A 13,679-nucleotide genomic window follows, 5' to 3' on the forward strand; every position below is an offset into this window, starting at 1 on the left:
TGGCTCCTCTAATCTGCAGGCTAGAAGCCTGATAATCCAGATTCATCAAAGGTCGAGATTAGCAGAGAGCTGGATGGGGAGGGATGGAAAACAGAGGCACAGATAGGAAGACAGGGAGGGAGGGAGAAGTGACAGCGCATGCATGACAGGGATGAGCTATGCTGCTCAGGGATTGGTCTACATAAATAGCCAACCAATCACAGATGAGGCAAACAGAAAGACTAGGGGACAGCTGGAGAAAGAGGGAAGTGCTATGAAAAAGAGAGGGAGAAGGTGAAATCACAGGACTACAGAGAAAAGCTAACAAACACAGAGCAGGGATGAATACAGGAGAGAGTGCAGATCAGTGAGATCTCCAGAGAGAACAGGAAGAGAGAAGAGAGGACTGAAAGGAAGGATATGGGCAGAGAGAGGGGTGTAAACAGCAAGCAGCAGCACAGAGAAAATCAATCAGCCAGACCAATAGCATCAGCCAGGGAAGCCATGCTCTGAAAGGCTTGGAGAAGCGGGGCTACGCAGGAAGCACACGGCACGGCACAGGCCTAGCCAACAGCCCACTGGCCCACAGGCCCACAGGCCCACAGCGGTGGGGAGAGGGAAAGAAGACACCCAGAACCACACTGTCAGCTGCTGTAGCCATGAGGACAACACGGAAGGGGAGTGTGGAGATGCCTGCATTTGTCCGGCAGCTGGTGAAGGAGACAGAGAAGAGGGTCAGCTCCTTCTTCAAGGGAGGGGGGCGTGGAGGGGCAGAGCACATGCAGGGGGAGGAGGAGGAAATGATCCCCAGCCCCTACCTAGACCGTCCCGTCCTGGACAAGCTGACTGAGGAGGGCTGCTCCCGCTGGGGCCTGACCTACGCCCTGGGCAGCATGCAGGGCTGGAGGGCCAACATGGAGGACTACCACAACTGTGTGCCTCAGCTGGGCGCAGGGCTGGCAGACTGGAGCTTCTTTGCTGTGTTTGATGGGCATGCGGGCAACCAAGTGGCACAGTACGCCTCACAACACCTGCTGGATCAGGTCCTAGCTACAGGTGAAATAAACTTAGACAAAATGTTATCATCTGTGTTTGACATACTTAACAGCCTGTTTCATCTCATAGTTTAAATAGATGCTTGATACAAAAGAGATGCGTGAACAGATGTTCATATATTGAGTTGATGACTCATTCGAGAGCAGATATTTATATGTAACATTAAGCTCATCGGGGTAAAGCATGTGACTCCTCAGTGATGTATTGAATAGCCTGTTAGAGAGGTGTATACCTGGTAATAACTATAAATGATCACTACATTTTAGGTTACTGGAGATTAGCAAGATAAAGTAGCAGTGTTGTGGTAAAATAAATACGTAGCCACTGCTTCTACTGCCTGTGTGCAGTGTGTATTGTCTTCCTATGTATACTTACTGCTTGTGTACTGTATGGCCTGTGTGTACTAACTGTACGGTATGTGTGTACCAACTGTACGGTATGTGTGTACTAACTGTACGGTATGTGTGTACTAACTGTACGGCATGTGTGTACTAACTGTACGGCATGTGTGTACTAACTGTACGGTATGTGTGTACTAACTGTACGGTATGTGTGTACCAACTGTACGGTATGTGTGTACTAACTGTACGGTATGTGTGTACTAACTGTACGGCCTGTGTGTACTAACTGTACGGCCTGTGTGTACTAACTGTACGGCCTGTGTGTACTAACTGTACGGTATGTGTGTACTATCTGTACGGCCTGTGTGTACTAACTGTACGGTATGTGTGTACTAACTGTACGGCATGTGTGTACTAACTGTATGGCCTGTGTGTAGTAACTGTACGGTATGTGTGTACCAACTGTACGGCCTGTGTGTACTAACTGTACGGTATGTGTGTACCAACTGTACGGCCTGTGTGTACTAACTGTACGGTATGTGTGTACCAACTGTACGGTATGTGTGTACTAACTATACGGTATGTGTGTACCAACTGTACGGTATGTGTGTACTAACTGTACGGTATGTGTGTACTAACTGTACGGCCTGTGTGTACTAACTGTACGGCCTGTGTGTACTAACTGTACGGTATGTGTGTACTAACTGTACGGTATTTGTGTACCAACTGTACGGTATGTGTGTACTAACTGTACGGTATGTGTGTACCAACTGCACGGTATGTGTGTACCAACTGTACGGTATGTGTGTACTAACTGTACGGTATGTGTGTACTAACTGTACGGCCTGTGTGTACCAACTGCACGGTATGTGTGTACCAACTGTACGGTATGTGTGTACTAACTGTACGGTATGTGTGTACTAACTGTACGGTATGTGTGTACTAACTGTACGGGTGTGTCCTGTAGGAGGGATCGGGCCAGAGGACCACCCTGATCGGGTGAGAGGGAGCTTCACAGATGGCTTCCTACACACAGACAAACACCTGCTAACTGCAGCCCGCCGTGAGGGCTGGGAGCGGGGTGGCACCACCGTGACCTCCACTCTCATCTCACCACGATACTTCTACTTCGCCAACTGTGGAGACTCGCGTGCCATGCTGTGCCGGGCAGGGCAAGTGTGCTTCTCCACTGAGGACCACAAGCCCTACAGCCCTCTGGAGAGGGAGCGCATTGAGAGCGCCGGTGGCTCCGTGTCCCTGCAGCGCATCAACGGCTCCTTGGCCGTGTCCCGAGCCCTGGGGGACTTCAGCTACAAGGGGGCAGAGAACCGGCCGCCCACCCAGCAGATGGTGTCTCCGGAGCCAGAGGTGTGTGTGGTGGAGCGGTCGCCCGGGGATGAGTTCCTGGTGCTGGCCTGTGACGGGGTGTGGGACACGGTCTCCAACGAGGAGCTGTGTGCTTTCATCCGCAGCCGTCTGCGCGTCTGCACTGACCTCAGGGACGTCTGCTCCCAGGTCATTGACCTCTGCCTCTATAAGGTCAGTACCCAAGGTCACATGTAGATCATTACATATGGACCACATCAGTGATCTGTTAAAATAGTCCCTTCATGTACATGTTGGTGCATAAGTGTATCAGTTCGCTGTCAACATGTGGATGCACTACCCTCAATGTAGACAGGGCAAAATGTCCTGATCTGGTTAAACATGAGCCACACAGACTGAACATTAGTTAATAAAACGTGATATTATTTTGGCAGAGGCTATGGCTTTATTTTCCATGACATAATAATAATCCCATGAAATACGATTATCGAGGATATACCAGAACTCAAAGAGTACCTTCTGACCTTCGCAAGGCTTAGACAGACCACTGGGACATGAGAATGTACGACGTCACAATACCTTTACAAACACATACCCACTAGCACACACCTATTGAACACATACTCTGTGAGCTGAGCTGGGCTGGCTTTGACTACCATATCCTCACCTTAGTATGGCTTGGCGGTTATATAACAGTGTTCCAGTTTAGAGATTCTGCTCAACGACCTGAAAATGTCACAGTTTCTAATGCTCTCACACACTTCACCATCATAGTCAGTTCAGTTGTGCATGAAGGAGGAAGTAGGCTATTCATGTTCCTGAAGGGAGACAATGTGCTTTAGCTTTGCTGTGTGGAGAGTCAGTCTTATACAAAGGATAAGGTTGCGTACAGCATTTGTACATCAGACTCTGCTTTTATTAGCCCACCCAGGTCACATCAGGATCGGACGTGAGGAGGGGGTGCGAGGGGATTATTTAAAATACTCTTTGAAGAGGTAGAATTTTAAAGTTTTCGGGAAGATGAGCAGCGATTCTGCTGTCCTAGCTTCAGGGGGAAGCTGGTTCTGAGCCAAGATACCACAGGTGGCAGAGCGGAGTACTCGGGTTGGGGTGTAGGGTTTGAGCATAGCCTGAAGGTAGGGAGGGGCAGTTCCTCTCGCTGCTCAGTAGGTAAGAACCATGGTCTTGTAGTGGATGCGAGTTTCAACTGGAAGCCAGTGGAGTGTGCGGAGGAGCGGGGTGACATGGGGGAATTTGGGAAGGTTGAACACCAGGCAGGCTGCAGCATTCAGGATAAGTTGCAGGGGTTTGATGGCACAAGCGGGGAGCCCAGCCAACAGCAAGTTACAGTAATACAGACGGGAGATGACAACTGCCTGTATTAGGACCTGCCCGGCTTCCTGTGTGAGGTAGGGTCGTACTCTATGGATGTTGTAGAGCATGAACCTGCAGGAGCAGGTCAGTGCTTTGATGTTTACAGAGAACGACAGGGTGTTGTCCAGGGTCACGCCAAGGTTCTTTGCACTCTGGGAGGGGGACACTCGAGTTGTCAACCTTGATGGAGAGGTCTTGGAGTGGGCAACTTTTCCCTGGGAGGAAGAGCAGCTCCATCTTGTCCAGGTTGAGCTTGAGGTGGTGGGCTTACATCCAAGCTGAGGCACACTATATATACAAAATGATGTGGACACCCCTTCAAATTAGTAGATTCGGCTATTTCAGCTACAACCGTTGCTGACAGGTGTATAAAATTGAGCACACAGCCATGCAACCCCCACAGACAAACATTGACAGTAGAATGGCCTTACCAAAGAGCTCCGTGATTTTCAACGTGGCACCGTCATAGGATGCCACCTTTGCAACAAGTCAGTTTGTCAAATTTCTGCCCTGCTAGAGCTGCCCTGGTCAACTGTAAGTGCTGTTATTGTGAAGTGGAAACGTTTAGGAGCAACAACGGCTCAGACGCAAAGTAATTGCTCAAAGAACGGGACCGGCGAGTGCTAAAATTTGTAAAGATCATCTGTTCTCGGTTGCAACACTCACTACCGAGTTCCAAACTGCCTTTATCACTCCAGAGAACGATTTTCCACTGCTCCAGAGTCAAAAAGCAGCGAGCTTTACACCACTCCAGCTGATGCTTGACATTGCACATGGTGATCTTAGGCTTGTGTGGGGCTGCTCGGCCATGGAAACCCATTTCAGGAAGCTCCTGACGAACAGTTATTGTGCTGACGTCAGGAGCTTCCTGAAATGGGTTTCCATGGCCGAGCAGCCCCACACAAGCCTAAGATCACCATGCGCAATGTCAAGCATCAGCTGGAGTGGTGTAAAGCTCGCTGCCTTTGGACTCTGGAGCAGTGGAAAATCGTTCTCTGGAGTGATAAATCACGATTCCCCATCTAGCAGTCCGACGGACGAATCTGGGTTTGGCGGATGCAAAGAGAACGCTACCTTCCCTAATGCATAGTGCCAATTGTAAAGTTGGTGTAGGAGGAATAATGGTCTGGGGCTGTTTTTCATGGTTCGGGCTAGGCACCTCAGGCTAGGCACCTCAGTTCAAGTGAAGGGAAATCTTAATGCTACAGCATACAATCACATTCTAGACTATTCTGTTTTTCCAACTTTGTGGCAACAGTTTAAGGAAGGCCCTATCCTGTTTCAGCATGACAATGCCCCTGTGCACAAAGCGAGGTCCATACAGAAATGGTTTGTCGAGATTGATGTGGAAGAACTTGACTGGCCTGCAAAGAGCCTTGACCTCAACCCCATCGAATACCTTTGGGATGAATTGGAACGGCGACTGCAAACCAGGCCTAATCGCCCAACATCAGTGCTGACGTCACTAATGCTCTTGTGACTGAATGGAAGCAGGTCCCCACAGCAATGTTCCAACATCTAGTGGAAAGCCTTACCAGAAGAGTGGAGGCAGCAACTCCATATTAATGCACATGATTTTGGAATGAGATGTTTGACGAGCCACCTGGGTGTCATCCGCATAGCAGTAATAGGAGAGACCATGCAAGGATATGACAGAACCAAGTGACTTGGTGTATAGAGAGAAGAAGAGAGGGCCTAGAACTGAGCCCTGAGGGACACCTGTATTGAAAGTATGTGGTGCAGACACAGATTCTCTCCACGTCACCAGGTAGGAGTGGCCTGTCAGGTAGGATGCAATCCCAGAGTGTGCAGAGCCTGAGACACCCAGCCCTGAGAGCGTGGAGAGGAGAATCTGATGGTTCACATTGTTGAAGGTTGTGGATAGTTTTAGGAGGATGAGAACAAAGGAGAGAGTGTCAGCTTCAGCAGTGCGGAGAGCCTTCGTGACACAGAGAAGAGCAGTCTCGGTTGAGTGACCCGTCTTGATGCCTTTGGGTCAAGAAGATTGTTCTGAAAGAGATAGAGAGAGAGTTGGTCAGACAGCACGCTCAAGAGTTTTGGAAACAAAAGACAGGTATACCGGTCTGTAATTTTTGGCGTCAGAGGGGTCAAGTGTTGGTTTCTTGAGGGAAACGACTCTGGCCATTTTAAAGTCAGGGGGGACACAGCCAGTGGTCAGGGATGAGTTTATGAGGAATGGGAGGTCTCCACAGATTGTCTGGAGAAGGGGATGGAGTAAAGAGAGCAGGTTGTCAGGCGGCCGGACCACACTAATCGCAGGATTTGATCTGAAAAGAGAGGTAGAAAGAGGTCAAGGTGTAGGGTAGTTATGTGTGAGTGGGACCAGTGGACTCAAAAGGATGAGGGAATGAGGAGGAGATGTCATCAACCTTCTTTTCAAAGTGTTTGACAAAGTAATCCGTAGAGCGGGAAGAGGAGGGGAGGATTAATCTTTTACTGCAATGGGCTCAATCAGGGTCACAAAGAGTGTATCTTGGTCATCTTTAACACATTTACCTTGAAACAGAAGTATACACCTTACACATATGGTTATTGGCTTTAAAAAAAAGAAAACACCTGTACTGTGTCAAATAGAGTTGAAATGTAATGCATTCCAATATTTCACTTTATATACTGTACATCACAGCACCACAGCACAACACCTAACTTTCTGCAGGTTTTTGAAATTATCTTTATTTATGAAATTATAAAAAACATTAATAACATTCCATCCATGAGGCCAAAGATGGTAGTTTTGGTCATTGACTGCAGAAAAGGGCTACGGAGGGCGGTGAAGATCGAAAAGAGCCAGAAGCTTGAAATTTACAGTGATGGAAGGTAGGTGAAGATGAGGTCAAGCGTATTGCCTGCCTTGTGAGTGGGAGGAGACTGGGAACAGGTGAGGTCAAAAGAGGCAAGGAGGGGAAGAAAGAGTTCAAAACACTGCCAGAGACAGACCAGGAATCCCACATCGTTGTGCATGCAGGGTTCACTAAATTAGGAGGGTTGCAGCCAAGGGGTGGGGAGCTTCTCTAAAGCCTACAGGAGAGGAGCGAACAGGTATAGAAAACACACACATAGTTGGCAAAGCTACAAAAGAGCAAAATGAGACAATCTGAAAATAACAAAATCAAATCAAATGTTATTTGTCACATACATGTTTAGCAGATGTTATTGCGGGTGTAGCGAAACGCTTGTGTTTCTAGCTCCAACAGTGCAGTAGTATCTAAAATTCACAACAATACACACAATACACACAACCTAAAAGTAAAAGAATGGAATTAAGGAATATATATATATTAGGATGAGCAATGTCAGAGTGTCATAGACTAAATACAGTAGAATAGAATACATTATATACAGTCCAGGCAAATGTTTGGACACCAACTCAATCAAGGGTTTTTCTATAGTTTTACTATTTTCCATGTTGTAGAATAATAGTGAAGACAAAAACTATAAAATAACACAAAATATATTTTATATTAGAGATTCTTCACAGTAGCCACCCTTTGCCTTGATGACAGCTTTGCATACTCTTGGCATTCTCTCAACCAGCTTCACAAGGAATTATTTTCCACCAGTCTTGAAGGAGTCCCCACATATGCTGAGCACTTGTTGGCTGCTTTTCCTTCACTCTGCGGTCCAACTCATCCCAAACCATCTCAATTGGGTTGAGGCCGGTACCATCACTCTCCTTCCTTGTCAAATAGCCCTAACACAGCCTGGATGTGTATTTTGGGTCATTGTCCTGTTGAAAAACAAATGATAGTCCAACTAAGAGCAAACTAGATGGGATGGCATATCGCTGTGGAATGCTGTGGTAGCCATGCTGGTTAAGTGTGCCTTGAATTCTAAATAAATCACAGACAGTGTCACCAGCAAGGCAACCCACACCATCACACCTCCTGCTCCATGCTTCACTGTGGGAACCACACATGTGGAGATAATCCGTTCACGTACTCTGCGTCTCACAAAGACACGGCGGTTGGAATAGAAATCTAAAATTTGGACTCATCAGACCAAAGGACAGATTTCCATCGGTCTAATGTCCATTGCTCATGTTTTTTGGCCCAAGCAAGTCTCCTTCTTATTATCGGTGACCTTTAGTACTGGTTTCTTTGCAGCAATTCGACGATGAAGGCCTGATTCACGCAGTCTCCTCTGAACAGTTGATGTTGAGATGTGTCTGTTACTTGAACTCTGTGAGGTGCAATCTGAGGTGCAGTTAATTGCCGATTTCTGAGGTTGGTAACTCTAATGAACTTATCCTCTGCAGCAGAGGTCATTCGGGGCTTCCGTTCCTGTGGTGGTCCTCATGAGAGCCAGTTTCATCACAGCACTTGGTAGTTTTTGGAACTGCACTTGAAGAAACTTTCAAAGTTCTTGACATTTTCCAGATTGACTGACCTTCATGTCTTAAAGTAATGACTGACTGTCGTTTCTCTTTACTTATTTGAGCTGTTCTTGTCATAATATGGACTTGGTCTTTTACCAAATAGGGCTCTTCTGTCACAATACAACTGATTGGCTCAAATGCATTAAGAAGGAAGAATTTCCACAAATTAACTTTTAACAAGGCACACATGTTAATTGGCTTCTCAAATGACTGCCTCGCCTGGTTCACCAACTACTTCTCAGATAGTGTTCAGTGTGTTAAATCGGAGGGCCTGTTGTCCAGACCTCTGGCAGTCTCTAGGGGTTCACGTGCCACGGGGTTAAATTCTGGGGCGACTTTTTTCTCTGTATATATCAATGATGTCGCTCTTGCTGCTGGTGATTCTCTGATCCACCTCTACGCAGACGACACCATTCTGTATACTAATGGCCCTTCTTTGGACACTGTACTAACAAACCTCCAAACAAGCTTCAACGCCATACAACACTCCTTCCGTGGCCTCCAACTGCTTTACATTCTAGTAAAACTAAGTGCATGCTCTTCAACCGATTGCTGCCCGAACCCTCCCACCCGACTAGCATCACTAGAATATGTGGACAACTACAAATACCTAGGTGTCTGGTTAGAATGTAAACTCACCTTCCAGACTCACATTAAGCATCTCCAATCCAAAATTAAATCTAGAATCGGCTTCCTATATCGCAACAAAGCCTCCTTCACTCATGCTGCCAAACATCCTCTTAAAACCCTCGTAAAACTGACTATACTACCGATCCTTGACTTCAGCGATGTAATTTACAAAATAGCCTCCAACACCTACTACTCAGCAAACTGTATGTAGTCTATCACAGCGCCATTTTGTCACCAAAGCCCCATATACTAGTCTATCACAGTGCCATTTTGTCACCAAATATCCATATACTACCCACCACTGCGACCTGTGTCCTCTCGTTGGCTGGCCCTCACTACATATTCATCGCCAAACCCACTGGCTCCAGGTCATCTATAAGTATTTTCCAGCTAAAGCCCCGCCTTATCTCAGCTCACTGGTCACCATAGCAACACTCACACGTAGCATGCACTCCAGCAGGTATATTTCACTGGTCATCCCCAAAGCCAACACTTCCTTTGGCTGCCTTTCCTTCCAGTTCTCTGCTGCTAATGACTGGAACAAACTGCAAAAATCTCTGAAGCTGGAGTCATATCTCCCTCTCTAATTGTAAGCATCAGTTGTCAGAGCAGCTTACCGATCACTGTACCTGTACACAGCCAATCTGTAAATAGCACACCCAACTACCTCATCCCCATATTATTACTTACCCTCTTGCTCTTTTGCACCCCAGAATCTCTACTTGCACATCATCATCTGCACATCTATCACTCCAGTGTTAATGCTAAATTGAAATTATTTCGCCACAATGGCCTATTTATTGCCTTACCTCCCTAATCTTACTACATTTGCACACACTGTATATAGATTTTTTTCTATTGTGCTATTGACTGTACGTTTGTTTATCCCATGTGTAACTCTGTGTTGTTTTTGTCGCACTGCTTTGCTTTATCTTGGCCAGGTCGCAGTTGTAAATGAGAACTTGTTCTCAACTGGCCTACCTGGTTAAATATTGAATAAATAAAATAAAATACAAATGCATTCCATTGAAATGCATTCCAGGTGACTACCTCATGAAGCTGGTTGAGAGAATGCCAAAATTGTGCAAAGCTGTCATCAATTCAAAGGGTGGCTACTTTGACGAATCTCAAATATAAAATATATTTAGATTTGTTTAACACTTTTTTGGTTACTACATGATTCCATGTGTTATTTCATAGTTTTGATGTCTTCACTATTAGTCTACAATGTAGAAAATAGTCCAAATAAAGAAACCCCTTGAATGAGTAGGTGTGTCCAAACATTTGACTGGTACTGTACAGTATAGCAAAAATATGTAAACATTATTAAAGTGACTAGTGTTCCATTATTAAAGTGGCCAGTCATTTCAAGTCTATGTATATGTGGCAGCAGCCTCTAAGGTGCCTAGTGATGGCTATTTAACAGTCTGATGGCCTTGAGATACAAGCTGTTTTTCAGAAGAGAAGTGGTCATAGTTGGAGGTAAGATACTCAGGTAAGAGAGTGGTGTGGAACCTTCCTCTCTTTCCTTCCTCAAATAACTCAGCAGAACAACTCTACAGCACCTTCTTTGTTTCAGCGATGGTCTTAGATTTGCGACCAGACCCCCACTGAGAAAACATGGGAGACTGAAGCGCTAGCAATAATTGCCTTGCAGAGGTAAAGAGCACACCTCCATGATACCAATTGCTGATTGCCTATGAGAGGAGAAACCACTCCCCCTCCAATACAGCCACTGATTACGAAGACAACAACAGTCGCAAATTGCCCTGCCCCTTAATCCTGGTTGAGGTGTCAACAATCATCTGCAAATTAATAACAGTCAGCAGTTCATACTTTCCTGTAGGCTACAGGGAAGACAGGCAGTACTCTATCATTTGAGAGTGGGGTAACTTCTAGAACAAAGGGGGCCTAATCTTGTAAGGATCAGACAAACACAGAAGATAAGTGGTCATAGTTGGAGGTCAATGGTCACTACTTAGCAGGGTGTTGTAATCCTGCTAGTAGCCTTCTAGTAAGCCTTGTTTGGCACTCACCTGATTTGGCACTTGACCAACAACAATATCTACAGCTCAATACATTTTCACCATTATCATAATGGAGGGAAAGATTATCCTATCTCACACACTGTTCAGAGGGCACATCACAAAAATTTGCTAACAACAGTCAACCCTCTTTACAAATGTAAGATGTACTTATGTCAGGTCTGTACTGTATCCTACCATGAGGGGATCTCTGTGTACTGGGACTGTCCTAACCCTGGTTGGCTTGTTCTCCTCTGCAGGGCAGTCTGGACAACATCAGCATAATCTTGGTCTGCTTCCCTGGCTCCCCCCAGCTCTCAGCAGAGGCCCTACACCAGGAGGCAGCGCTTGAAGATCTGCTGGAGTCTAAAGTGGCAGGTGCAGTATTGTGGGGGTCGTTGTGAGGATAATTATATTCACTCACTTCAGTTGATCCATTTTAACCCCAAATCAGTTTACAACAAGATTAACACAACTATAGTTGGGTCATTCCACAAATTAGGCACATTTTGAGTACCTAAAAACACCAACACTCTGTCATAAAGAGCACGTTAAACTTAATAAAAAACACATTTTCCCATCTCAAGAGGTTAAATAAAATAAATACTATAGTAAGTGCCTATTAAGTGCAAATAAAGTAACAGGGTTGATGACTTCTTAAATCAGCCATAAATCCCCTTGTGACAGAAGGAATAGAAGCTTGTTGTGTACAACAAGGATTGAATGCAAGCTTCACCCCAAAACATTTCTGTAAAAAAAATGTCTAGCCTGTCTGTTCATAGCTAACAGGGTTGACGTGGTGTGATTGACCAGCTCAGTTTTCCACCATGAAACATAAAAAAATTGCCAAAAGGAGTAGAACCAGCTCACCTGCTTTTACACTGTTGACTATTAGATGTTCAATACTTCTTTTGAAAAAGATATTAAAACAAGAGCTCAGTTCAAGTAACAGTGTTGACAAAATGCAACAAAATAACTAGGGCTTTGCAATGAGGGTGACAACTTGGAGAAATGTTGGGGTTAAAATAGTCCTATAAGTCACAGAGGATGCTTAAAATGACATGTATAAATGCTGAATTTCGGGCACTTTAGTAAGTCTTAATTAATATTTAAAAAAACAAATGTATTGAATTGTCCATGTGGTCTATATTAAAGGCAACTTCATTTAATATAACAGGCTTTTAAAATTCAATATCTGTGCACCATTTCTACTTCAAATATCAAAGGAATGCAAAAGGCACTCATTTTGTGGAGTGAAACAGTTCATTGATACAGAGAGGACAGGTGCACTATTGTCAAGTACGCTACATGTATCATTTCAATCATTGTTTTTCTTTCAAATACTCCCCTCTTCCCTTTTGATAGAGATTTATGAGGAGCTGAGTTCCCAGGGGGAGGATCCTGACCTGCTGTCTGTCCTCACTGTTCTGGCAAACACTGATGTCCCAGGTTTACCACCTGGAGGCGGTCTGCAGAGCAAGTAAGTGCAATAAGGATCCTCTGAGTAGAGAGACACTGCTTGTCCTCAAACCTGTTTCCTGTGTGTTGCAGAAGGAACTGTATCATCTCTGCCTATTACGAAAAGAAAGAGGCACACAAACCTACTACACCTAATGTAAGTGTTTGTATTTATATCAAACTATCTCAGTTACTATACCAATACTACGTCATCTCTGAGCGGGTCAGTATTTATGCACAATCACTTAACAGCAGGCCACATTTTTCTCCAGGGGCTTGGTGTTTCTGAGAAGCTCGTCTAGGCTCTGTTGTCTGGGAAACGTCTCAGGAACACAACCAATGACAAAATAAAAACTGTTTTCATTATGTGGCAATTCAATCAATCACAAAAGGGAACCTGACGAAGGAATATTGTCGCATCCCTCCTGCCAAGCAACATCCTGATGTGACAAGTAAAATGCAATTTGTGGACTATAGATTTTATATTTCTACAATATAGGGAACATTTTATTTTATAGGACCTGACACTTTTAAACTCTTCTGGCTCAGCAATATGATCCAGTAGTTGACAACCCATCTGACATATATTTATCCCATATGGATAACAATGTCAAATTCGAATTGTTATATTCTTTAAAAATGGAATTCAATGAGGTCAAATTAGCACCAGTATTCTTTGCACAACTTCTATAGGTATGGATTTCAGGTTGATGTTTAGTGTTGAGTCATCAAACCTCTCTCTCTGTCCTGTGTTTGGTCTGGTTGGCATAACCTGTCCTGTGTTTGGTCTGGTTGGCATAACCTGTCCTGTGTTTGGTCTGGTTGGCATGACCTGTACTGTGTTTGGTCTGGTTGGCATGACCTGTACTGTGCTGCCTTACCGACCTTGATGACAGTGGATTTAATAACCTGTTACAGTAACATGACCAAGACAAACCCAAGAAAGGTCAGTAGATTGATGAACGTGTTAATGTATTATCATATGTGATTTAAATGAGTATGTACTTTACTTACATACTGTGTAGTGTTGTGTATAGACACTACATGTTAAAAGTCATGACTGTTTTCAGCCCAAATAAAGATGATTTGACTGAA

The 13,679-nt window shown here is 44.9% G+C and overlaps 1 protein-coding gene across 1 annotated transcript; it reads left to right on the forward strand.

Moving 5' to 3' along the window:
* Window positions 1-238: 238 nt before the first annotated feature.
* On the forward strand, window positions 239-13,679 carry LOC139418401 (protein phosphatase, Mg2+/Mn2+ dependent, 1Nb (putative)). Its single transcript, XM_071167803.1, has 6 exons — window positions 239-1,035; window positions 2,344-2,915; window positions 11,387-11,504; window positions 12,492-12,606; window positions 12,678-12,741; window positions 12,857-13,679. Exons 1-6 carry the CDS (start codon window positions 639-641, stop codon window positions 12,884-12,886), a joined length of 1,296 nt encoding a protein of 431 aa, XP_071023904.1. The 5' UTR covers window positions 239-638; the 3' UTR covers window positions 12,887-13,679.

Source organism: Oncorhynchus clarkii, chromosome 10, assembly GCF_045791955.1.
Source record: "Oncorhynchus clarkii lewisi isolate Uvic-CL-2024 chromosome 10, UVic_Ocla_1.0, whole genome shotgun sequence".
Classification (NCBI taxonomy): Eukaryota; Metazoa; Chordata; class Actinopteri; order Salmoniformes; family Salmonidae; genus Oncorhynchus; species Oncorhynchus clarkii.

Bases quoted from the DNA above. Each gene is read 5' to 3' on its own strand.
- LOC139418401 (XM_071167803.1), top strand. From the start codon at position 639: ATGAGGACAACACGGAAGGGGAGTGTGGAGATGCCTGCATTTGTCCGG. The intron at 1,036-2,343 runs GTGAAATAAACT...TGTGTCCTGTAG, and splicing joins GGATCAGGTCCTAGCTACAG to GAGGGATCGGGCCAGAGGAC. The intron at 11,505-12,491 runs GTGCAGTATTGT...CCCTTTTGATAG, and splicing joins GCTGGAGTCTAAAGTGGCAG to AGATTTATGAGGAGCTGAGT.